The sequence below is a fragment of the Cervus canadensis genome, chromosome 8 (genome assembly GCF_019320065.1).
Source record: "Cervus canadensis isolate Bull #8, Minnesota chromosome 8, ASM1932006v1, whole genome shotgun sequence".
In the NCBI taxonomy this organism is placed as follows: domain Eukaryota; kingdom Metazoa; phylum Chordata; class Mammalia; order Artiodactyla; family Cervidae; genus Cervus; species Cervus canadensis.
In genome coordinates, this window is record NC_057393.1 from 39,007,555 (window position 1) to 39,032,425 (window position 24,871).

The window sequence follows — 24,871 nt, forward strand, 5'->3', positions numbered from 1 at the left end:
ACTATTTACTGAGTCCTGTTCTCTCTCATGGAGAAGGCAATGGCACCCCACTCCAGTACTCTTGCCTGGAAAATCCCATGGATGGAGGAGCCTGGTAGGCTGCAGTCCATGGGGTCGCGAAGAGTTGGACACGACTGAGCGACTTCGCTTTCACTTTTCACTTTCATGCATTTGGACACGACTGGAGCGACTTCGCTTTCACTTTTCACTTTCATGCATTGGAGAAGGAAATGGCAACCCACTCCAGTGTTCTTGCCTGGAGAATCCCAGGGATGGCGGAGCCTGGTAGGCTGCAGTCCATGGGGTCGCGAAGAGTTGGACACGACTGAGCGACTTCGCTTTCACTTTTCACTTCCATGCATTGGAGAAGGAAATGGCAACCCACTCCAGTGTTCTTTCCTGGAGAATCCCAGGGATGGGGGAGCCTGGTAGGCTGCAGTCCATGGGGTCGCGAAGAGTTGGACACGACTGAGCGACTTCGCTTTCACTTTTCACTTTCATGCATTGGAGAAGGAAATGGCAACCCACTCCAGTGTTCTTGCCTGGAGAATCCCAGGGACGGGGGAGCCTGGTGGGCTGCCGTCTATGGGGTCGCACAGAGTCGGACACGACTGAAGCGACTCAGCAGCAGCAGCAGCAGCAGCAGTTCTCTCTCAGGAACCATGCTAGCCACTGAAGCATTAAGGCTCCCTGCCCTCAGGGAGCTCACACTCTGAGTGCAGACCTGAGTTCTGCCTGCACACTTTTTTTTTTTTTCTATTTTTTTAATTGGAGGATAAGTGCTTTACAATATTTTGCTGGCCTCTGCCATACATCAACATGAATCAGCCACAGGTATACATGTGTCCCTTCCCTTCTGAACCCCTCTCCCACCCCATCCCACCCCTCTGGGTTGTCACAGAGCACTGTGTTGAACTCCCAGTGTCACACAGCAAATTCCTACTTGCTATCTATTTTGCATTTTTAATCATTTTATTTTTGGCTGCTCCACGCAGCTTGTGGGATCTTAGTTCCCCAACCAGGGATTGAACCCGTGCCCCATGCAATGGAAGCACCAAATCCTAACCAATGGACTGTCAGAGAAGTCCCTGCCTGCACTTTCTTTTCAACACTGGTTCTCTGTAACACTCTGTGACTTGAGGGGTTAACTTCCAGCCAACTGAAATATTTCACTCGGCTCCCCTCCCATGTCAACAACATGGCAGGGGCAATGATTACAGAGTGAGGAAAATGTTGTGGTAGAAGCAGGCAGCGCTGTTCTGCAATAAAAGCTTCTCTGTCAACTATCAAAACGGCTCTGTGAAATGCATCTCAAGCTCCACGTTTCTTCTCTGTAGCAAGAAGCCTCTGATAGAACATAATCTGATTTAATAATTCTGGATGCTGTGAAGAGTATAAAATTAGAATTAAAGAGTTCTGCAAGGTCACTGAGTTAGACACAAAAATTTCTTCCTTGAACCGCACAGATATTGAGCACCAGTTTTCTACCAGACATTGTGCTAAGTGCTGGAATATTCACAACATGTTATATTTTTTATCAAAGAGGGCTAGCTACAGCTCAGGCCTATCACTGCTTTTACTTGTATTTCCAAATAGGAGAGAAAAGAACTATATTTTTGCAGAAAATGGTTCCTGGGGGCAAGCTCCTGGTTATGAACTGCACTGTCAACAAACTGTTGGACTCCGGAGTAAGCATTTTTCTGATGTTGCCTAGAATCAGCGACTCTGGCTTAGGGACTGACAGGGTGAGAAAAAAGCTTGCTTTCTACTTTCTGCCTCCTATGAGTCACAAATTGTACCTTTTTCTCTTTTTCTGTAGTCCAAATACCATATAAATCACTCTGCTATTTATTCTACATCTTATGTAAGGTATTCCTATCCTCAAAGTCTCATAGACAATGTGGAAACATTGGCAGCTTTATTATCTAAGGTCAGTGTTTCAGTTTAGTGCCCAAAGATCCTGACAAACATTCAAAAATTTCTGGTTGGAGTCAGTAATTATTTACTCCCGTGTTACCAGGATCTGTGTGAGGAATAAGCAGAGAGAAGCAGAAAAGAAAAGCAAAAGGAAAAAAAAAATGTAAAGCACTTTACTTTAGCCTTTAGTCTTTCTGCACTTAAGAATAATATATTTTTTTCACAGCATATGTGTAATTCATTGGGCAACATAAATAAATAAATCCATATGCATTAGGAGATATCCCTAAGACCCAGAGAGTCCACGTGGGAAAAAAACAAGTTGAGTCCTTGAGGCAGCGACTACACAAACCTGAGCAGGGTAGAGGAGGGGTTTCATTAATTCCCCTCCCACTTTCAGTCCTTTTTGGGGCTTGAGTTTGCCCTGGATAAAAGTCTGTAAGGATCAGCATTATGTAAGGATCAGCTGTAATGTTTTGCTCCATTGCCATAAAGGCTGTGCAGAAAAGTGCTGGAATTCCCTCACATCAGACCTGGAAGATGGCCATTTAATGCACATCCCCTAGGCCTGGGTGTTCAATGGGGCCTTGAGTCTTGGAGTGGGATGGAACAGACATTCAGTCCTTGGTTAGTGGGTATGATAAATATGTCCAGGGACTAGGAGAGAGGTCTCTGTTTACTAAGAAGATTATATTTCACTGTGCATGTGTGCTAAGTCGCTTAAGTCATATCTGACTCTGTGTGACCCTATGGACTGTAGCCCGCCAGGCTCCTCTGTCCATGGGATTCTCCAGAAAAGAATACTGGGGTGGGTTGCCATGCCCTCCTTCAGGGATCTTCCCAGCCCAGGGATCGAACCTGCATCTCTTATGTCTCCTGCATTGGCAGGCAGGTTCTTTACCACTTGCACCACCTGGGAAACCCATATTTCACTGTTCAGTTCAGTTCAGTCACTCAGTCATGTCTGACTCTTTCCGACCCTATGGACTGCAGCACACCAGGCCTCCCTGTCCATCACCAACTCCCAGAGCTTGCTCAACTCCTGTCCATCGAGTCGGTGATGCCATCCAACCATCTCATCCTCTGTTGTCCTCTTCTCCTCCTGCCTTCAATCTTTCCCGGCATCAGGGTCTTTGCCAATGAGTCAGTTCTTTGCATGAGGTGGCCAAAGTATTGGAGTTTCAGCTTCAGCATCAGTCCTTCCAATGAATATTCAGGACCGATTTCCTTTAGGTTGGACTGGTTTGATCATGCAGTCCAAGGGACTCTCAAGAGTCTTCTCCAATACCACAGTTCAAAAGCATCAATTCTGCGAGGGTCACGGACAAGATGGCTCCGCCGGTGCAGGTCTCTCCGCTCATCAAGCTTGGCCGTTACTCTGCCCTGTTCCTCGGCATGGCCTACGGCGCCAAGCGCTACAGTTACCTGACACCCCGGGCAGAAGAAGAGAGGAGGCTCACAGCCGAGGCGAAGAAGCCGGATGAGCAGAAGCGCATCGAGCGGGAGCTGGCGGAAGCCCAAGAGGATACCATATTGAAGTGAGCCTGCCCTTCTCCAGAGCAGTGTGGATGAATAAAGTTTTCTGTGCTCTGTGGAAAAAAAAAAGAAAAAAGGATCAATTCTTTGGCATTCAGCTTTCCTTATAGTTCAACTCTCACATCCATCTATGACTACTGAAAAAACTATAGCTTTGACTAGACGCACCTTTGTTGGCAAAGTAATGTCTCTGCTTTTTACTATGCTGTCAAGGTTGGTCATAACTTTTCTTCCAAGGAGCAAGCATCTTTTAATTTCATGGCTTCACTCATCGTCTGCAATGATTTTGGAGCCCAAGAAAATAAAGTCTGTCACTGTTTCCATTGTTTCCCCATCTGTTTGCCATGAAATGATGGGACTGGATGCCATGATCTTAGTTTTTTTAATGTTTTTGAGTTTTAAGCCAGCTTTTTCACTCCCCTCTTTCGCTTTCATTAAGAGGCTCTTTAGTTCTTCTTCACCTTCTGCCATACATATTTCATACATATTTCACCGTAGCATTTAGCAAATATATGCCAGGCACTGTTCTAGGTGCTGGAGACACAAGATTGAACAAAACCGTGCTAGCTTCCACCAGCAGGTAGCTTGGAGGCCAAGTGGGGAGCAGCAGGATGCAGAGATTAAGACCACAAGCTTTGGACTCAGGGCAAGGCTGAATCTTGAATAGTTAGAGCATTTTTTATCTGTAAAATGGATATTTACAGCCCTTCACAGGGCTGAGATAAAGCTAAAATGAGATAACATATGGATAATAGTGAATTCAGAGCTTGGTGAATTAAGTACCCCAAATAGTAACTGTTGTTACTCTTATACTGTGTGACTTACTATCTGGCACTGGCGTCAGAGACTTGAACTCTTAAGTACTGGCTGGTTCCTCTGTGACTAGACTGTTTTGCTCTGGGTGTGTGTCCTTTGGAGAAAAGCTGGTTGTGATGAATATTCTTCATTTTCTAGTGGCAATGGTTGATTTTCTTGCTTGATGTCTGAAGATTAGAACTTTCTGATGAAGATGAACTGCTTTTCCTGTTTCTTTCAATTGAATTACCATTTTAAAACTAGTGATTGTTATTTATGCTTTTAATTTATTTCTTATGACTTGCTGGGCTTCTCTCTGGTGAAGGAAAAACTTATTCATTTATTAGACACTGATGAGCTCGTACTGTGCATCAGACGGTGTGTGTGTGTTGGAGTTAGAAGATGGTGGAGAAAATTTGGGGGAAAATAAGCAAGGACGACTTAAGGTAGCTTCTGTTCTGTGGAGTTAAAACAGTCCAGTGGTAGAGAGAGACATTAAATAGATAACAACACTGCATTTGATAAGGGCCAGGAAGGGTATGTGCCAAGAGCTCCAAGAGTCTGGGGAAGGGAGATAACTATTTTGAAGAGTGGGGATGTGGTGGCAGCAGTTGAGGCAGGATGATAGATAAGTCTGGTGAGAAAGTGGGGAAGGAAGAAATTTGAAGGTAAGGAAGAGAGCATGCAAGAAAATACTAAAGCTTGAGTATTTCAGTGGGTTGCAAGGAACTTATAGTATCATAAGAGAGGTGGGAGTGGCATGCAGGACTGGGAGTGAGGCTGATATTTGACTAAGTTCATGGTCATGTAGATGGGCTGAAGATGAGACGAGACAGTCCTCAGCCAACATGCTGTCATTGAGGACATTGAGTTTCCATGATCAGAAATAGTATCTCTCAGTTTTCCTCTTGTTTCTACAGAGATCGGAGTGAGTATCTAGGTAAGGAACTTCAAATGGGATACCCTAAGGGCTACAGTCTACTATTAAACAATACTTTCCCACTGTAGAAGCAATAATAGAGTTCATTTGGAAATCTTCTCTAGTGAGCTGTGGTGGGGTTGAGATTTGCGTCTATAATGACACAGATGTGAAAGAAATAACAACTTCTTTGTGGCTCAGCTGGTAAAGAATCCGCTTGCAATGCCCAAGACCTGGGCTCAATCCCTGTGTTGTGAAGATCCCCTGGAGAAGGGAAAGGCTATCCACTCCAGTATTATGGCCTGGAGAATTCCATGGACTGTATAGGGTTGCAAAAAGTCGGACACGACTGAGCAACTTTCACTTTTGTTGCTATAAAAAATAAAATTTCATCACAAGCCTCTGTGAAGGTGAGAGTGATGAGTTCATTTTGCTTTTTATGTCCTGTGTAAAAATCTGGTGCCTCTCCTCCAACTACGAAGGTTTTTCTCTTACGTTTTCTTCTGGATTTTTTTTTTAAATTTTGCATTCATGTTTAGATATGTTATTTTGAATTAGGTTTTATATATGGTGTGAGATAAGACTAGAGAGTCATTTTCTTCCCACATGAATTAACATGTGGGTTTATTTCTAGACTCTCTACTCTGTTCCACTAATCTAATATGCCAATATCACTCTTGGTTACTTTGGTTTTAGAGCAAGTCTTTGAAATCAGTTAGTGTAATTCTTTAAATTTTGTTCTATTTTTTAAAAAATTATTTAATATTTTTTAGGTTCTTTGCATTTCTGTATGAGTTTTAGAATCAGCTTGTCAGCTTGAAATAAGGCTGCTGATTGGGATTTCACTGAAACAACCCACTTGTATAGCTATGACATCTTCTCCGTCTTCCGTGGAATGAATTTGCTCACTCACGCTCTCTCTCTCAGGCCTTTGTAAGCTTCTCTTAGCTTTGTTTTGTAGTTTTTAATGAGCAAATGAAAGACTTTTCTGGTGGTTCAGTGGTTAAGATTCTGCATTCCCAATGCAGGGGACCTGGGTTTAATCCTTGGTCAGGGAACTAGTTGTCTGAGGAGGCCTTACAAATAGCTGAGAAGAGAAGTGAAAGGCAAAGGAGAAAGGGAAAGTTATACCCAATTGAATGCAGAGTTCCAGAGACTATCAAGGAGAGATAAGAAAGCCTTCCTAAGTGAACAATGCAAAGAAATAGAGGAAAACAATAAAATGGGAAAGACTAGAAATCTCTTTAAGAAAATTGGAGATACCAAGGGAACATTTCATACAAAGATGAGCACAATAAAGGACAGAAACAGCAAGGACCTAACAGAAGCAGAAGAGATTATGAAGATATGGCAAGAATACACAGAAGAACTGTACAAAAAAGGTCTTAATGACCCAGATAACCACAATGGGGTAGTCGCTCACCTAGAGCCAGACATCCTGAAGTATGAAGTCAAGTGAGCCTTAGGAAGTATTACTGCAAACAAAGCTAAAGGAGATGATGGAATTCCAGCTGAGCTATCAAATCCTAAAAGATGGTGCTGTTAAAGTGCTGCACTCCACATGCCAGCAAATTTGGGAAACTCAGCAGTGGCCACAGGACAGGAAAAGGTCAGTTTTCATTCCAATCCCAAAGAACGGCAATGCCAAAGAATGTTCAAACTACCACCCAATTGCACTCATCTCACACGCTAGCAAAGTAATGCTCAAAATTCTCCAAGCCAGACTTCAGCAATACGTGAATGGAGAAATGCCAGATGTACAAGCTGAATTTAGAAAAGGCAGAGGAACCAGAGATCAAATTGCCAACATCAGTTTGATCATAGAAAAAGCAAAGGAATTTTTTAAAAAAATCTGCTTCATTGGCTACACTAAAGCCTTTGTGTGGATCACAACAAACTATGGGAGATGGGAATACCAGACCTTACCTGTCTCCTGAGAAACCTATATGCAAGTCAAGAAGCAACAGTTAAGAACCAGACATGGAACAACAGACTGGTTCCAAATTGGGAAGGGAGTACATCAAGACTGTATATTGTCACCCTATTTATTTAACTTATATGCGGAGTGCATCATGTGAAATGCTAGACTGGATGACTCATAAGCTGGAATCAAGATTGCCAGGAGGAATATCAACAACCTCAGATATGCAGATGATACCACTCTAAAGACAGGAAGTGAAGAGGAACTGAAGAGCCCCTTGATGAAGGTGAAAGAGAGTGAAAACACTGGCTTAAAACACAACATTCAAAAACTAAGATCATAGTATCCTGTCTCATCACTTCATGGCAAATAGGGAAAAAGTGAAAACAGTGACAGATTTTCTTTTCTTGGGCTCCAAAATCACTGCGGACCATGACTGCAGCCATGAAATTAAAAGATGCTTGCTCCTTGGAAGAAAAGCTATGACAAACCTAAACAGTGTATTAAAAAGCAGAGACATCACTTTGCCAACAAAGGTCCGTCTAGTCAAAGCTATAGTTTTTCCAGTAGTCATGTACAGATGTGAGAATTGGACCATAAAGTAGACTGAGCACCGAAGAACTGATGCTTTTGAACTGTGGTGTTGGAGAAGACTTTTGAGAGTCCCTTGGACTGCAAAGAGATCCAACCAGTCCATTCTAAAGGAAATCAGTCCTGAATATTCATTGGAAGGACTGATGTTGAAGCTGAAGCTCCAGTACTTTGACCACCTGTTATAAAGAGCTGACTCATTGGAAAAGAGCCTGATGCTGGGAAAGATTGAGGGCAAGAGGAGAAGGGAGGGGACGGAGGATGAGATGGTTAGATAGCATCATTGACTCAATGGACGTGAGTTTAAACGAACTCTGGGAGATAGTGATGGACAGAGAAGCCTGGCGTGCTACAGTTCATGGTGCTGCAAAGAGTCAGACATGACTTGGCGACTGTACAGTAACAACAGCAATGAGCAAATAATGCATACATTTGTTAAAATTATTCCTACGCATCTCATGGCTTTTGATGAAATATAATGTAAGGCAGTACTTTAAAATTCCAATTTCTAACTGTTCACTATAAAATTGTGCACAAGCCCCCATGTCCTTGTCTCTTGAAGTTAAATACTGACTCAGGATTTAATGATTGGTACATGTAAAGATGCAGAAACAAAGAATAGCTGTTGGGCTGGGAAACTGGTAACAATTTAGACTATAAATCCACCATATAATAGAATCATCAAATTATGTAGATAAAGGGCTGGCACACATTCCTAAGTTGTTTTACAGGAAGCGGACCCCCACCAGATGAAAATTGCTGGCCACCAGACCAGATTGACCTAGATTGGTTGAAACTAGAAGGCTGATGATGTTTGAAACTTCACCATGATGCCAACCAATCCAAGAACTGTCCACAAGTTGATCGTGCTCTGCTCCTTGAACACTATAAGACTCCTTACTACCCCCTCCAGGGTGGGACACACAGTCTTGAGGGCATTAGCCTACTGTGCTGCCCTTTGCCTGGCAAAACAATAAGAGCTATTCTTTTCTATTTAACCTAAAACCCCACTCTCATGTTTCTATTTGGCATGGGTGAATGGAGGCTGAGTTTCAGCAACAACTACTAATATATAGAAATGTATTTGACTAAAAAGAAAAAATAATAAATTTCAGTTCACCAAAAGTAATAGTTTCTGCTCTTCAAAACTGAACCATTCAGAAATTAATGGGAAAGCCACAGGATAAGAAAAAATATTTCCAATACAAATGTCTACAAAAGAAAATACAAATAATTCTTGTATCTCAAGATAAAAACTCAATTAAAAATGAGCATGCTGTTTGAACAGAAACATCACAGAAGATATATAAATAGTTAATAAAACATGAAAAAATGGTTAATATCAACAGTAGTCAGAAAAGTACAAATTAAAGCTACAATGAGTCTGCATTACACACTGGAGTTCTAATATGTGTGCTGTGCCAAGTCACTTCAGTCATGTCTGACTCTTGGTGACCCCAAGACTCCTCTGGGAGCATGGGATTTTCCAGGCAGGAACACTGGAGTGAGTTGTCATGCCCTCCTCAGAGCTCTAATATATTACTGGTAATATTACACAGCTATGTCAAAAAACAGTCTGGCAGTTTCTTCTAAGTTTAAATATACACTTACAGTATGACTCAGCATTTCATTCCTAGGTATTTACTCCAGAAAATTAAAACATATGTCCACAAAGGACTTGTATACAGATGTTCACAGACACTTTATTCATGATGGTCTAAAATTGAAAATAACCCTAATGTCCATCAACAGATAAATAAACTGTAATATATTCATAAAACAGATTACTATTCAGCAATAAAAAATGAGTTGGGTGCAGATATGCACAGCAACGTGAATGAATATCAAAATATCATAAGTGAAAGAAGCCAGAAGCAAAATAGTCCATATTGTGCGATTCCATCTTTATGAAAATATTGACTGGCAAAACTCATCTTTATCAACAAAGAGCAAACCTGTGTTAACGCGGTGCTGAGGTTGGTGGAGAATGACTGCAAAGGAGCGTGAGAAAATGTTTGAGGTGATGAAAGTGTTCTATATCTTGATTATGGTGGTTGTGGTTACATGAGTACACTTGTCAAATGTCATCAAAATGTAGGCGTAAAATGGTTATGTTTTACTGTATGTAAACTATACCTCAATCTAAAAAAGTTTCTAACAGGTTTTCCCATTTAGAATAACCTCTTTCAGGACTTCCCTATTAGTCCAGTGGTTAAGACTCTGTACTTCCACTATTGGGGGTGGCAGATTTGATTCCTAGTCCAGGAAGTTCCATGGTCTTCCCAAGTGGTGCAGTGGAAAAGAATGTGCCTGCCAACATAGGGCACGAAAAAGACACAGGTTCAATCCCTGGGTTGGGAAGATCCCCTAAAGTAGGAAATAGCAGCCCACTCCAGTATTTTTGCTTGGAAAATTCCATGGACAGAGGAGTCCGGTGGGCCCAAGCCACGGGGTCACAAAGAGTCAGACACAAGTGAGCGTACACACATACGCACACAGGTAAGTTCCACATGCCACTCACAGTGGCAAAAAAAAAAAAAAAAAAAAAAATTCCCCTTCCTTTCTTGGCATAGGCTTCTACTGTCCCTTCCTGTGTGGTGGGAACTTCCCCTGCAACACACTCCTGTGACTTCTTGTTTACAGATGGATTTATTCTGGATGGAATCCATTTCCTTGTTTCCCACAGTAAAAAAACAACAAGCATCATCTACCAGGTATCTTAGATGTTGGGGGAGAGACACTTAACAATCAGTCAACTGGTTTAAAGTCTAGACATCAGTAATTTGATGGCTTATTTTTATAGGTTAGGGACCAGTGACAGGAAGTGAATCACCCAGTGTCATGCAGCTAAGTAGTGTCACTCAGACCCAGTGGTCTCAAATCCCACTCTTGATATCTTTCTGCCACACACCTTTACCTCTCTTAAGGCAGGAAACCAATTTTAAAAGTACGGATACTACTGAAAGTTAAGACATTGGAAGTAAGAAAGGTTTGAGGAAGAATAATGGAAAGTTAGAAACTACCCAAATAAGTGCCTTTTCTCTTTAACTATAAGAAATGTGCAGTTGTTCCAGTGATAGAAGGGATCGCTTCAGAAAACTTTACTGAGGGCAACGTGAGAGATTTGCCCTACAAACGGAGTGCTTTATTTGAAGGTGATTGACTGTCAGCAAGAATTCTTTGCAAATGATTAGATTTTTGAAAGTAAAGTGGACAAAGTGAAATGGAACATATATCCCAACCTGCATTGTTTAAGGAGTGATCTTAGAGGAACATCATGATATAGAGCCTCTTTTGTTTCAATTCTTTTTTTCTGAAGCCAGAATGAAATGCAGAATGCAATTATATCTTAGTGGTTGGATGTCAAAATGAAATAAATGGAAGGCTGCTTGGAAAAATGAAGAATTGCCTGATGGAAATGTACTTTCTTTGCTTATAGTTTTAGGTATGCTCTTAACTCAATAAAGACATTTCCATTATATTTGTGTCATATCAGGTGGGTTAATTATTTACAAGAAGCTCAGGCTAATATTCCAGGGGAACCAGGGACTGCTCCAAAGTTTCTAGGAAACTAGGTTAGCTTTGTTTAACCTGTGCATCTCTTCTGAATACATATAAATCTGCTACATGACTTGTTTTGAAAGAGACTCACGTGTTGTTTTGTGAGCAGCCGCATACCCCTCAGTTAACCCTGTGGTTAACCTCTCTCCTCAACCCACCCCCACCCCCCCACTTCCCTTGGTCTTGGTCACTCACTCACATGAACGAGTGCTTAAGCTTTACCGTGGCTTGTGGACACAAATGCCCAATAACAGTTTGGAAGTCTGGAGGGCAGATGGGCAAGTGCACTGTCTAAACTCTACCAGAGCTCCTTATCTCTGTTTCAATTCAGATACAGTCTTGTCAGGTGAGTGCCTTTGCTTCTGTGAGCTTCGGTTTCATCATCATGGAAGAGGGAAAATTGTGCCCATCTCTGAGACTTGTGAGGCTCCAGAGTGACTATTCATGAGGCACTATTAATAGTCTCACATACTGATGCTTTCAGAGAGGTCCTTTCTTCCCACCCTGGGACCCTGTGAGGAGGTTCCATGGTCTGTGGTTTTGCCCAGCTTGACTCTAACCAACAGTCCTTTGCTTACTATACTGTTATTTACCTTTTTAATTTGGATTTATGCAATTATATTTTTAGAGAGACACTCACCAGTTAGTTCTTAACTTATAAGATGTGGGAACGCCAAAGAGAGGATGTCTAATTGAAACAAATGAAAATGGAATCATCTGGGGATAGCAGGGGCAAGGTAAAAATTAATGATGTTTGATATCTTTGTAAGGAAATGGGACATTTTATTTTGCCAGGGGCTGTTACCTTCCCTGTGTCTTTTACGGGATAATCACCTAATTTTTACTGTACAGCATCAATAAATGATACAGTTATTTTTAGTCCTAGAGAAACTATACAAAAGAGATTTTTGTGTTCATATTTACACTGCAGGAGTAACCTGAAATATTTCAGAAAATTATATATATTATGGGATTGAATGCAGTTTTAAAAATTAATCATTAGCACATGGACTATACAGTCCATGGAATTCTCCAGGCCAGAATACTGGGTACCCTTTATTACCCAGAGTGGGTAACCATTCCCTTCTCCAGGGGATCTTCCCAACCCGGGGATTGAACCCAGGTCTCCTGCATTACAGGTGGATTCTTTACCAGCTGAGCCACCAGGGAAGCCCAACTTAATGATACCATCCTCCTACATTTCTTTCTGTATAGTCTTCCCACTCCATATGACACTTACAAGTATACAACTCTTATAGAAATTTTGCATGGCTTCCCTCACATTTTACACACAATTCTAGAGTTCTCTTTTTGTTTTAACATTGTATCATAACTGTTTTCCCATATTACAGTATTATCTTTTTGTTTATAATTATAAAGCATTGTCTCCTGTCCCATTTGTTTCATGTGTCATGATTCTCCAGACACTTCCCAGTTGTCAAGCATTTACATTGTTTTGATTTTATATGTTATTCATAGCACAGCTATTATTGTTTTCTCATAGTGTTTAGCTTCTCTTGAGTTGTTTTCTTAGGCTAACTTCCCAGAACTGAGATTACTCTTCAAAGAATATGAATAACTTTCTAATTCTTGATCTGTTGCACTGTGCTGCTTTCCAAAGAGCTATTGCATCGCACTGCCTGTCTCGAAATGTTTCAACTGTGCTGGGCAGCACAGATGTCTCACACAGGCCATTTATGGGTAGATGGATCCATAATCTTACATTGGAAGACAATTTAACCTTGGGGACTATTTTAATGGAAAACCCTAGGAAGAGGCTAGGATTATACCAAGGCAGACGTTTCTAAGCTCTGGCTTTTTCACTTGTACAACTGATTCTGTCATTTCATGACACCTAATTGTGTCCAGTTTGTGAGTTATTACATTGTGTGCATTTGTAGGCAAGTGTTGGTAGAATCTCGAATGCTAGTCCTATTGAAAGTGCCAGAGAGCTAGACATAAAGCATTCCACAAACACGATACAGATGTGGCTGTTCAAGAAACTTTGATTTATAGCAACACAGAACAGGCAGAAGTGGAAGATTTTATTGCCTCCAGGGACCCAGCAGGTGTTGTACATGAGTGAAACAGCACAGAGATTGGGCAGTACAGGAGGTCAGGGGAGGCTGGAGGGGGATATACAGGCCTTATCCAAAGGAGCAGTGCCATTCTTCACTCCAGCTGACGGCTGCCACGGATGAATGCCAGATCAACATCTTCAGTGCTCTAAGTTTTTCAAGACAGTTTGGGGCTCTGGATTTTTAGGTTTCTTAATAGATACAGCTGCTATAACAAAAATATCACAGACTGGGTTGCCTAAACAACAAATTGTTAGTTCTCATAGTTCTGCAGGCTGGAAATTCCAAGAGCAAGGAGCTGGCATATTCAGGGTCTGGTGAGAACCCTCTTCCTGGGTCATGTTTTTACTGTGACATCATATGGCAGAAGGGACAAAAGAGCTCTTTGGGGTCTCTTTTAAGAGGGCACTAATCCCATTCTGTAAGAGTGGGGCCCTCATGACCTAATCATTTCCCAAAGGTCCCCATCTCCAAATATCATCCCATTGGAGAGTTCCCTGGCTGATTAAGTCAGTGACCTTAGGCATGTCAGGGGAATGCCAATGGTACCATTTAAAGAGCTCTATCTCTAGCTGCATCAGGCTGTAATTAATGTCATCCTACTGGTGTGCCTTCAGCAAGAATTACATGCATTTGATTAAATAAAAGTGTATATGAATTTACATCAAGGAGTGATGAAAGGTGGTGGAAACAGTGTCAGGCATTGTTAGGAAAAGTCTGATTCATATTCCATTTTTGCTGCTTGATAGTGTTAATAATAGTTAGGGAAATTACTGACTCTCTCTAGTCTGAGCTGCTATATATTTAAAATAGGGATAATAATACCCACCATCTATGGTTATTGTGGGCTCCCCAGATGGCTCAGATGGTAAAGAATCCCCCTGCAATGCAGGAGACCTGGGTTCCATCCCCGGGTGGGGAAGATCCCATGGAGAAGAGCGTGGCTACCCACTCCAGTATTCTTACCTGGAGAATTCCATGGACAGAGGAACATGGCAGGCTACAGTCCATGGGGTCACAAACAGTTGGACACAATTTCCAAATCAGGAAAGGAGTACGTCAAGACTGTATATTATCACCCTGCTTATTTAACTTATATTCAGAGTACATCATGCGAAATGCCAGGCTGGATGAAGCACAAGCTGGAATCAAGATTGCTGGGAGAAATATCAATAACCTCAGATACACAGACGACACTACCCTTATGGCAGAAAGTGAAGAAGAGCTAGAGCCTCTTGATGAAAGTGAAAGAGGAGAGTGAAAAGTTGGCTTAAAGCTCAACATTCAGAAAACTAAGATAATGACTTCCGGTCCCATCACTTTATGGCAAATAGATGGGGAAACAGTGGAAACACTGAGAGACTTTATTTTTTTGGCCTCCAAAATCAGTGCAGATGGTGACTGCAGCCATGAAATTAAAAGACGCTTGCTCCTTGGAAGAAAAGCTATGACCATCCTAGATAGCATATTAAAAAGCAGAGACATTACTAACAAAGGTCCATCTAGTCAAAGCTATGGTTTTTCCAGTAGTCATGTATGGATGTGAGAGTTGGACTATAAAGAAAGCTGAGCACTGAAGAATTGGTGCTTTTGAACTGTGGTGTTGGAGAAGACTCTTGAGAGTCGCTTGGACTGCAAGGAGATCCAACCAGTCCATCCTAAAGGAAATCAGTCCTGAATATTCATTGGAAGGACTGATGTTGAAGCTGAAACTCCAATACTTTGGCCACCTGATGTGAAGAACCACCTCATTTGAAAAGACCCTGATGCTGGGAAAGATTGAAGGCAGGAGGAGAAGGGGATGATAGAGAATGAGATGGTTGGATGGCATCACCGACATGATGGACATGAGTTTGAGTAAGCTCTGGAAGTTGGTGATGGATAGGGAAGCCTGGCATGCTGCAGTCCATGGAGTTGCAAAGAGTCAGACATGACTGAGCGGCTGAACTGAACTGAACTAAACAATACTTTCACTTTTCACTTTCACTGCCCCCAGCCCAGTGATTAGCAATATTAGCATTTCAGATAATAATTTTGACTTTCTGTCAATCAGTAGACTGAATATTTGTACCAATGCTGCTCTTCTAGTATTTCTGAAGATTTATCCTCTCCAGCTGTTCACTCCATCTCCTCTGTCTGTCTCCCCACATTCACAGTATGGCTAATTAAGATGAAGGAGGGACCCTTCTGAGTCTCGAAAATGAGCAAATTTAAGAGGTCTATCTACATGGAGTCACTCTTGTCTTGGGCTCACTATCTTTGTTCTGCATTTGCTCTTTGAACTCAAAGACTGCCAATTTGTTCCCATAGCTTCAAAGAGGCATGCTTGCAAGATTTTACTGTGTGCCATTTTCTTGAGGAAGTCGTGATTTTAAAGTAAAATTAAAATTTAAATTGGTTTGTCTATAATTTATCAGGTGGTGCATGGTCTGTGTTCACCAAACAATACATGCTTGGTCATACTTGACATAATGTTTCATATAATTAATATTACTTAAAATATTACTTAAAATTCTACCCAAAATTGGTGATTGGCTCAATCCAATGGAAAAATCACCTGTTAAAACTGTGTTCTCTACTGGAGGCTCAACAAGGGGAAAATCTGCTTCCAAGCTCGCTTGGCATGGTGGCAGAATTAATTTCCTTTCTGTTGTAGGACAGAGAGCTTTAGCTTTTTGCTGTCACTTTAGCTTTTGGGGCTGTCCTCAGATGCCATAGGCTGTCTATGGTTCCCTGCCACGTGGCCCTCCCCGTGGCAGCATGTAACATGGCAGCTTCCTTTTTTAAGGCCCGTGAAAGAGCAAGAGCGATTCAGCTAGCAAGAGTGAGGCTTCTTAAAAAAAAAAAGACTATTAGATATAACATGTATTTTAAAAAATATTTATTGATTTCTTTATGACTCTGCTGGGTCTTCGTTGCTGCATGGGCTTTTGTCTAATCGTGGCGAGTGGGGGCTACTCTCTATCTGCATTGTAGTGATCTTTGTTGCAGAACATGGGCTCTATGGCTCAAGGGCTTCAATAGTTGTGGCTCATGGGCTTAGTTGTTCTGTGGCATGTGGAATCTTCCCAGACCATTGATTGAACCTGCATCTTCTGCATTGGCAGGCGGATTCTTTATTACTGAGCCATCAGGGAAGCCCAAGTCTGAGTCTCACTCAGCATGAACTAATTACCCCTGTCCCATCACATGTGCCATATTCTGGTGAGAAGGGAATCATAGGTCCTGCCGAAATGCAAGGCAAGGGATTACACAAAGAACAGAGCAGCAGGAGCTGAGACCATCGGGATGCCTTAGAAGCTCCCCAAGGAGATGTGTGTATGTCTTGCTCGCCACCGAATCTTTGGTGTCCAGAAAAATGCCTTACATATATTAGATACTCCATAAGTGTCAGTAGTTGAATTAATGAATTAATGTTGCAGATACTATTTCTTTGAATCATGCATTGCTAATTTCCTCCCCCACCCAAGTCTATGGTTTACCTTTTGATTGTATTTATTACATGTTTTGATGTATATAAATGTTAAATTTTAATTTACACAAATCAACAAAAGTTTCCCTTAATTTGCTGATATCACTTTACATCTCAGGGAGTCCTTTTCCCACCCAAAGATCAGATAAATGTTTGCCTGTATTTTCACCTAGATTTTAAATTACTTTTTTTCCCATGCAATTCTGATCTATCTAGAAAGTCAAAAATTAAATGGAGAGTTATAACAGGATGTAGCAAATAATCCTTTTTTTCCATCCATCCCTCTTTGCTACCTTATTTAGTTTTATTGAATTATTATGAACTAGTTTCTGGGCTTTCTATTCTGTTTCATTATTTTTCATTCTCGCTTCAGTTTTTTCCATCTAAGAATTATAGCATTCTTGGTCAGAAATGCCAAAGCAGTTACTGTCAGAATCATTCAGTACAATAATTAAGACATAGCTTAAGCTGTTGAAAGACTCCAGCATAGAGAGCCGGCATGGTAACCCACTCAGTATTCTCGCCTGGAGAATCCCGTGGACAGAGGAACCTGGCGGGCTACAGTCCATGGGGTAGCAGAGAGTCAACACAACGGAAGCCACTTAGGACAGCACAGCGCAAATCCAGCTGAGGCATATTTACCTTTGGCATAATAGTGAGTAGGTGAAACCCAGAGCTGGAGAGGCACCTCTTCCCCACAGAGTCGTTTGAGTACCCAGGCTCATCCTGTCCCGAAGCTCTGCCAGCCCCCAGGGCAATGTCCAGACATGTATGGTTGGAGCTGTCTCATCTCCTCATCCATGTTCCAGTCTGTAGGAAAGAAGTGGTGCGTGTCTTGAGACATCCTTTACCTTTGAGTTGAGCAACCAGAAGTGGCATGTATTATTTTGCTCACATCCCTTTAGTCTAACTAAACCATGTTGCCACATCTACCTTCAAGGTATGGAAAATAGTTTAAACAGCTATCCTAGATTTGACTTGAAAGTTGAGAGGATCTGTTATTAAAAAGAAGATGAGGGATGGGTTCCAAGAACAACCAATGGTCTTTGCTGCAGTCCAGTTTTCATAGTCACAAATACTCATATTTAAGAGGAAGGTAATAATCATTTTCAGCAAGTGAAAAACTATCTTTGGATATGGCAATGAAATGCAGATATGTCCTGATTTTTTATTTTAGATGGCCAGTAACCCATGTGCCAGGTAGCACTCTATGCCAATCTTGAATGCCAACAGGAAGTCACTGGACGGCAAACCTTTCCAAGATCATAACTGGGCTGTTGGAGTAACTTGGAAAAGAAGAAAAAGGAATTGAAAGCATGGCAAAAGTCAACAGAGCTCGGTCTACCTCCCCTCCTGATGGAGGCTGGGGCTGGATGATTGTGGCTGGCTGTTTCCTCGTTACCATCTGCACCCGAGCAGTAACCAGGTAGGTGGGACTTTCTTCTTGATTTATTATTATGATCTGGCTTGTCTTTTTTCCTAACTCAGCTTCATTCTATCTCTGAATCTGTCATTGTGAAAATAAATGTGTATATGTGTGTTATGTGTGTGTGTGTTTCCTTTGACTGCTCAGATATCTTCTTCTTTGCAAGGAATGTCATTTTCTGACACTTAGAAGTCCTGGATAGTGATCTCTTTTTATAATATCTGACCAATAAACGTGGGGTTTTAGGGCATTTTTGACTAAATATCATGGCTATTGCCAGACATTTATTTTCATAAGCAGTTCATCCCACAAAGGATAAATATATAAGCTCAAAATAGCCACGAGAACCTCTCAGCTCACCAGAATACCAAGCCATGGGAAGCTTAAAGCCTAAAATTGAAATTCTTTTTCTTTTTGCACTTGGCTGTGGTAGTGGAGGCTGAACTCTAGGTTGAAGGAGAGAAACAGCACAAATGCAGGGATTCTCTCATCTCTTTTGGTCATGGGTCCTCTTTTTCTTTTACTCAAGGACATAGTGTTGAATATACTTGCATTAAATGCCCATACACTGAGATGCATTCATCTCATTTACATTTGGAATAAATATACACTTGAAATCTGCATGTGCCAGCTCTTTGCTCTAGAGGTGCCTTTGTTCAGACTGAACTCTCTTCTCTGGCAACTCTCCCTAGGCTGCTCTACATGACTTTACTTGATGGCATCATCCATAAAAGCATCGATGTGTTCCCCATAACAAACAGATAATGCAGGAAAGAAGCAGTGTTTGTTTTTGCTACAATAAGGTTTTGTTATGTGTCATCATAAACTTTAAATTTATTTAAAATAATGTGATGGTTGAGTCTGATTTTTCTCCCATCTATTTTATGGATCCTGTGTTCTGGGAGTGAGGAGGTCATAGAGTTAAAAGGAATCTTTCATCTTGGTTCTTCCATGTGGAACTTTCATCATTCATTTAAGCATTTCGTCAATAGTTTATCTATTTTATATATAATTTGATGAGAGGAAAGTTCTGGAAGTGAGCTTGGTGCTTTATAAGAAGGGCGGCAGGAAATTAAAAAAGAGGCTTGTGGCTGGCAGCACAGACTTGTCTTCAGAGGTTCCTGGGAGAGGCTGAGAGTAGGGTCCTTGAGCAGAATAAGCTTGGAGGAGAAAAGTATGATGCACCAGGAGGCAGCCAAGAGAACTGCAGACAGAGGCGAGGAGAACAGCCTACACGGGGGGTTGTCAGTTCAGAGGATCAGTGCCTATTGGGCAGTTAATTCATTTTTCCACCTTTTTCAAGTTTTATTAAGAAATAATCAACCATAGTCACGATATAAGTTCAAGGCATACATATTGATGATTTTTTATTGAAGTATGTTTCATTTACAGTGTTGTGTTAGTTTCTGGCGTACAGCAAAGTGAAAGTGTTAGTCACTCGGTTGTGTTCGATTTTGTGACCCCATGAACTGTAGCCCGCCAGTCTCCTCTGTCCATGGGATTCTCCTGGCAAGACTACTGGAGTGGGTTGCCATTTCCTTCTCCAGGGGATCTTCCCCACCCAGGGATCGAACCTGTGTTGCAGGCAGACTCTTTACCAACTGAGCCACCAGGGAAGCCTATTCTTTTCCATTTTGGTTTATTACAAGATATTGAATGTAGTTCCCTGTGCTATACAGTTGGACCTTATTGTTTATCTATTTTATATATAATAGTTTATTTATTTTTATATAATAGTTTATAAACATGATGATTTGATTTACATATATTATAGGTTCAGCTAACATCCATCTTCTCATATAACTACACTGAAAAAGAAAGAAAGAAGAAAAGAGAAAAAACATTTCTCCTGAAGAGAACACTTAGAATGTATTCTTTTAACATCTTTCCTGTATATCATACCATGGTGTCAGCTGTAGTCATATTGTACATGACATCCCTACTACTTACTTATCTCATAACTGGAAGTTTGTATTTTTGACCACCTTCCACCAGTCCCCTTTCCCCCACCCTCTGTCTCTGGTAACCAGAAGTCTGATCTCTTTTTATATGAGTTTGGTTATTGCTTTAGATTCCATATATGAGTAAGATCGTACAGTATTTGTCTTTCTCTGTTTAACTTATTTCACTTAGCAGAATACCTTCAAAGCCCTTTCATATTGTTGCAAAGTGGTAGGATTTCCTTGTATTTTTTCCTGGCTGAATAATATTCCATTGTATATACACACCACATCCTCTTTATCCATTTACCCATCTGTGTCTTGGCGATTATAAATCACTCTGCTGTGAGCATGGGGACACAGATATCTTTTCTCGTTAGGGCTCTCATTTTCTTTGGATCTATTCCCAGCAGTGGGATTGTTGGATCCCATACTGTTTTCTATGGTGGCTGTACCAATTTACAGTCCCCTCAACAATGCACAAGGGTTACCTCACTGAAAAATAGGTACTTAAGATTTCATATAGATGAATCCATAATGTATTTAAAGTGTTTTTATTGATGAACATTTATATTGTCTCCTGGCTTTTGCTTTACAAATAATGCTACCATTATAACCTACCATTTAAAAATCATATTTCACTCTTGCCTTGTAACTGGTGATGCTTTTTTACATAGAAAATTTATAAAAAGCTTAAGGTTGTGCAGGCTTGCTTGTTATTTGCTCCCTGTGGTTGTTAATGTGCATTGATTACCTGTTTTTGCTTCAAGATGTCTTATTACCAAACACATTATCTATGCTAATAAATTCATTTCATTGTGGAATTACGTGACATTCTATTAGTAACTTGAAAGATTGAATTGGAGTTGATACTTGAAAAGCAATGTTTGTTTAATGGAAACCCCTAGCTCTGAGACCTATTTTTCTCAAATTCTTCTGGGGCTAAATTAACTTAATTGCAATAGATGTCTAGAGTCCTGTGAAACTGTGAAGTTCTTATAGCAACAGCTCAATTCCTGTAAATAATTGCTCATGTTACCTGAGCACTTACTCTGTGTTTGTTGGCATTATTCCAAACAAATTTTCATTGATTAAGTCATTTAATCCTTATAATAACACACAGAGGTTGAATAATGTGTCCAAATCACATGGTGAGTAAGTGACAGTGCTTTTAACCACTGGACTGCACTGCCCAGTAGATTACTTACTGTGCTGACTTAGTGGATAACTTCATCAACCAGGAATGAAAAGTCTTTCCAAATATCAGATGTTGTCAGCTTCCAGTTCTCCAGGAGCCAGAGAAGAATTTTATAGCACAGTGACAAGATAGAGGCAGCGAGTATGTTGACCCTTTGAGAGAAAGTATCTTTGAGAATGATACAGCAAACACCGCTTGGATGCTATCCTGAACAAAACCTACTAAACCCTGGAGGCTGTTCAGGGTTGTTAGCTATGACAGCACAATCTAATCCAGTCTGACTGAAACAGTCTTGCTTCTCCAAATGCTTAATTTATAGATGAGGAAATCATGACCCTGAGAGATTTAGAAGCTTTATTGGAACTCTCAGTATGGGAATCAGAGATCAGAAACCAGTTCTGCTGACATCTGTCAGATGCCCAAATATTCCAAGGGTCAGCAAAAATAATTTGGGGTGAGAAGCACCTGTGCTGCCAATAAAATTTGTTTTCTTTAAGGTCATGCCTGTGTTTGCTTGTGTGTGTGCTCAGTCCCGTCTGACTCTTTGTGACCTCACGGGCTATAGCCCTCCAGGCTCCTCTGTCCATGGGATTTTCTGGGCAAGAATACTGGAGTGGGTTGCCATTTCCGCCTCCAGGGGATCTTCCCCACCCAGGGATTGAACCTGCGTCTCCTGAGTCTTCTGCATTGGCAGGCAGATTCTTTACCTTTGAGCCAGGGAAGCCCCTTTCATGGAGACTTCCTGATTCTCAAGTCACCACTCCCAGTGGAGCAAAAATGAGATTAATTCCTCAACTGAATATCCATTGAGCTTTAGGTTTATTTATATATTTTATATTTCTGCAATATGTGCTTTCATCATTGTGCATCACCCCTCTTGGTGGCCTCTCAATTCTTAAGAGGCAGACACCTCTGGCACCAAAACTTGGGTGAAGCCTGTCAAAAGCCAATATGCATGCCTATGATTCTCAGCTTCTGGAAAAATCTGAGCCTAAGTACCTTTCTTCTTGTCTGCTATTCTTCCTCATTCAAAAAATATTTATAGAGAGAATTCCCTGGTGCTCTAGTGGTTAGGACTCCTAGTTTTCACTGTTTGTGTTTAGAAGGCATAAATCATAAAACTTTACCATCTAAAAAGTTCCATGGTCCATTCCTTTTGGAGAACAAAGGAAAGGACAACAATAACCCCTCTCATATTTCATAAAAGTCACAGTCATTCAGAAGCCTGTGTATGTAGTTATTAAATTTTACCTCTGACAAGCCTACTCACATGTTTAGACAAGAATCTCAAGTGTTACTTTTGAATTTTGCATGCCAACAGTTTGATAGGACTAATCATATCAGTTGGAAAAAAAGCATCAAACAGAAAACAAAATGACAGTAGAACAAGATTTTAAAAAGTCACAAGAGACAAACATAGCCCCACAGATACTAAATTTCCCAAAACTATTTAGTGGAGAGAAGACACATCCACAAGTGCTGATCCTAATTTATCCTCTGCACATCAAACTCTACCCCAGCACCTTTGGGACTTAGAATTTAGCATGCTATCCCATCCCTTTTCTCTTTCCTATCACCAGGACTGGCAACATAATTGCAGGACCTAGTGCTAGAGGAAAATGCAAGACCTCTTGTCCAAAAGGGAGGAAAGAAAGGCTGGTAAATCTACTAAAAGGGCTTCCCAGGTGGCTCAGTGGTAAAGAATCTGCCTGCCAATGCAAGAGACTTGGGTTTTTGTTCCCTGGGTTGGGAAGATCCCCTGGAGTAGGAAGTGGCATCCCACTCCAGTATTCTTGCCTGGGAAATCTCTTGGACGAGGAGCCTGGTGAGTTTGAGTCCATGGGGTTGCAAGGAGTCAGACATGACTTAGCGACTGAGCACAGACTTATGCACACAAAAATGTACTAAAATAGGAAGCTTTTCATTTTTCAGTGGTCTATCTTGATTTTTTCATGATGTTTTAATGATGTTTCATGAGTTTTCTCTTTAGTGTTGTTCTGAGTAAAGAAAAGTGGAAACTAGCACAGATCTACTGATCATCTTAATATTACCAATAGCCCTATCTTTTTCTTTCCTTCTGTGTCATCATTTTCAGCATACAGGATCAAATAACACAGAGAAGCAACATGAGTAACAAAGGATCTGATAGGAATCCTTGACCCTTTGTGTTTCTTACAGCATCACTGCCTTCTGCATTTGAAGCAAGTTTTGGTTTGAAAGGAAAGCCTGGTCTCTCTTCCTCCCCTATGTCCATGATCACTCAGTTGTAGGGGTAACACACTTACCTTGTACTCAGTCTGAGCCTTACTGGACTCCCACACAAGCGTCTACTGGAGTTTTGTGCTCTGGAGCATCTCTAAGAACTGCAGACTGAAGAATCTGTGGCTCTTCTCTGCTCACATGTATGCTTCGTTGTCCCAGTGGACTTCACTTACAAAATGCAACTTCAAAGATAAAACTATAAGGAATTTTAAGACAGTGGCAGCTGAGTTAAACCAAGTTTTATGCCTCTAAGTGTCAGATTCTGTGCAATTGTATAGGTTGTAAACTGTAAAGCCAGACCTGCCTAGCGCCGCTGTCCTCATGCTTCCTCATTCTCTTCCCTCTTTTTTAACTTTCCCATCTACTCACCTTCACTTCCAACAGCAACTGGAGAGTCAGGGAGAATAAATAACAGGTTACTAGGGGCTGTTGAAGCATAAGGAGCTGGAATGTAAGGCCTGTCCCAGGAGACAGATACCCTCCTATCTCATCCCCAGCTGTAAGACCTGATTTCTTTCCCCGCTATCATGGAGCTCTAAAAGCTTCCTGGCCTGCATTAGGACACCCTGCTAATCTGTGTGAGGTTCCTTCTGAGTTGTACAATGGTACAAACTGTTGCTTCTGACTCACTTATGTCTTGTTTTTCCTAAGTAATTCTCTATTTTTCAACATAAAAAATTCTCTCTTTGTTTCTGTCTCTGTATATATACTCTCATATATATGTATATGCACACACACATAAGTTTCTGTATAAGAAATATTCACTGTCAAATAATTCAAAGTGCAGAACAAAATAAAAAACATTTACAACATCACCATGTGCATGTAATGGCTGGATATATTTTGGTTTATATGTTTTGAGGCTTTTTTTGTTTACATGAACTGTGTTTTTATAACAATAAGCCCTTTCTACATGAACTATTTTGTAACTTACTTTGTTTCCTAACATTGTATTGTGAATTTATTTCCAAGTCAATAAATACAAATCAAATACCTAATAAATATTTCATTTTATTGATATGCTATAAGTTACTTAAGCAGTCCCTCAGTTCAGTTCAATTCAGTTCAGTCGCTCAGTCCTGTCTGACTCTTTGCAACCCCATGGACTGCAGCATGCCAGGCTTCCCCATCCATCACCAACTCCCGGAGCTTGCTCAAACTCACGTCCATCAAGTCGGTGATGCCATCCAACCATCTCATCCTCTGTCATCCCCTTCTCCTCCTGCCTTCAATCTTTTCCAGCATCAGGGTCTTT

At 41.0% G+C, this 24,871-nt stretch overlaps 2 protein-coding genes across 7 annotated transcripts in view; both read left to right on the forward strand.

Moving 5' to 3' along the window:
- Positions 1 to 24,871, forward strand: part of SLC16A12 (solute carrier family 16 member 12) — a 107,225-nt gene that overhangs the window by 67,475 nt on the left and 14,879 nt on the right. For 5 of the 6 annotated variants that reach the window (XM_043476169.1, XM_043476170.1, XM_043476172.1 and 2 more), the window contains one exon: positions 17,968 to 18,216. In XM_043476169.1, the coding sequence (XP_043332104.1) occupies positions 18,107 to 18,216 (110 nt within the window). In that variant the 5' untranslated portion in view covers positions 17,968 to 18,106. Of the gene's footprint in view, positions 1 to 11,433; positions 11,587 to 17,967; positions 18,217 to 24,871 lie in introns of those variants that run through there. The other variant, XM_043476167.1, reaches the window with a different exon arrangement.
- Positions 3,151 to 3,510, forward strand: LOC122446227 (ATP synthase subunit e, mitochondrial-like). Its single transcript, XM_043476173.1, has one exon. It carries the CDS (start codon positions 3,247 to 3,249, stop codon positions 3,457 to 3,459), a length of 213 nt encoding a protein of 70 aa, XP_043332108.1. The 5' UTR covers positions 3,151 to 3,246; the 3' UTR covers positions 3,460 to 3,510.

Coding starts and splice junctions, on each gene's coding strand:
- LOC122446227 (XM_043476173.1), top strand. CDS start 3,247: ATGGCTCCGCCGGTGCAGGTCTCTCCGCTCATCAAGCTTGGCCGTTAC.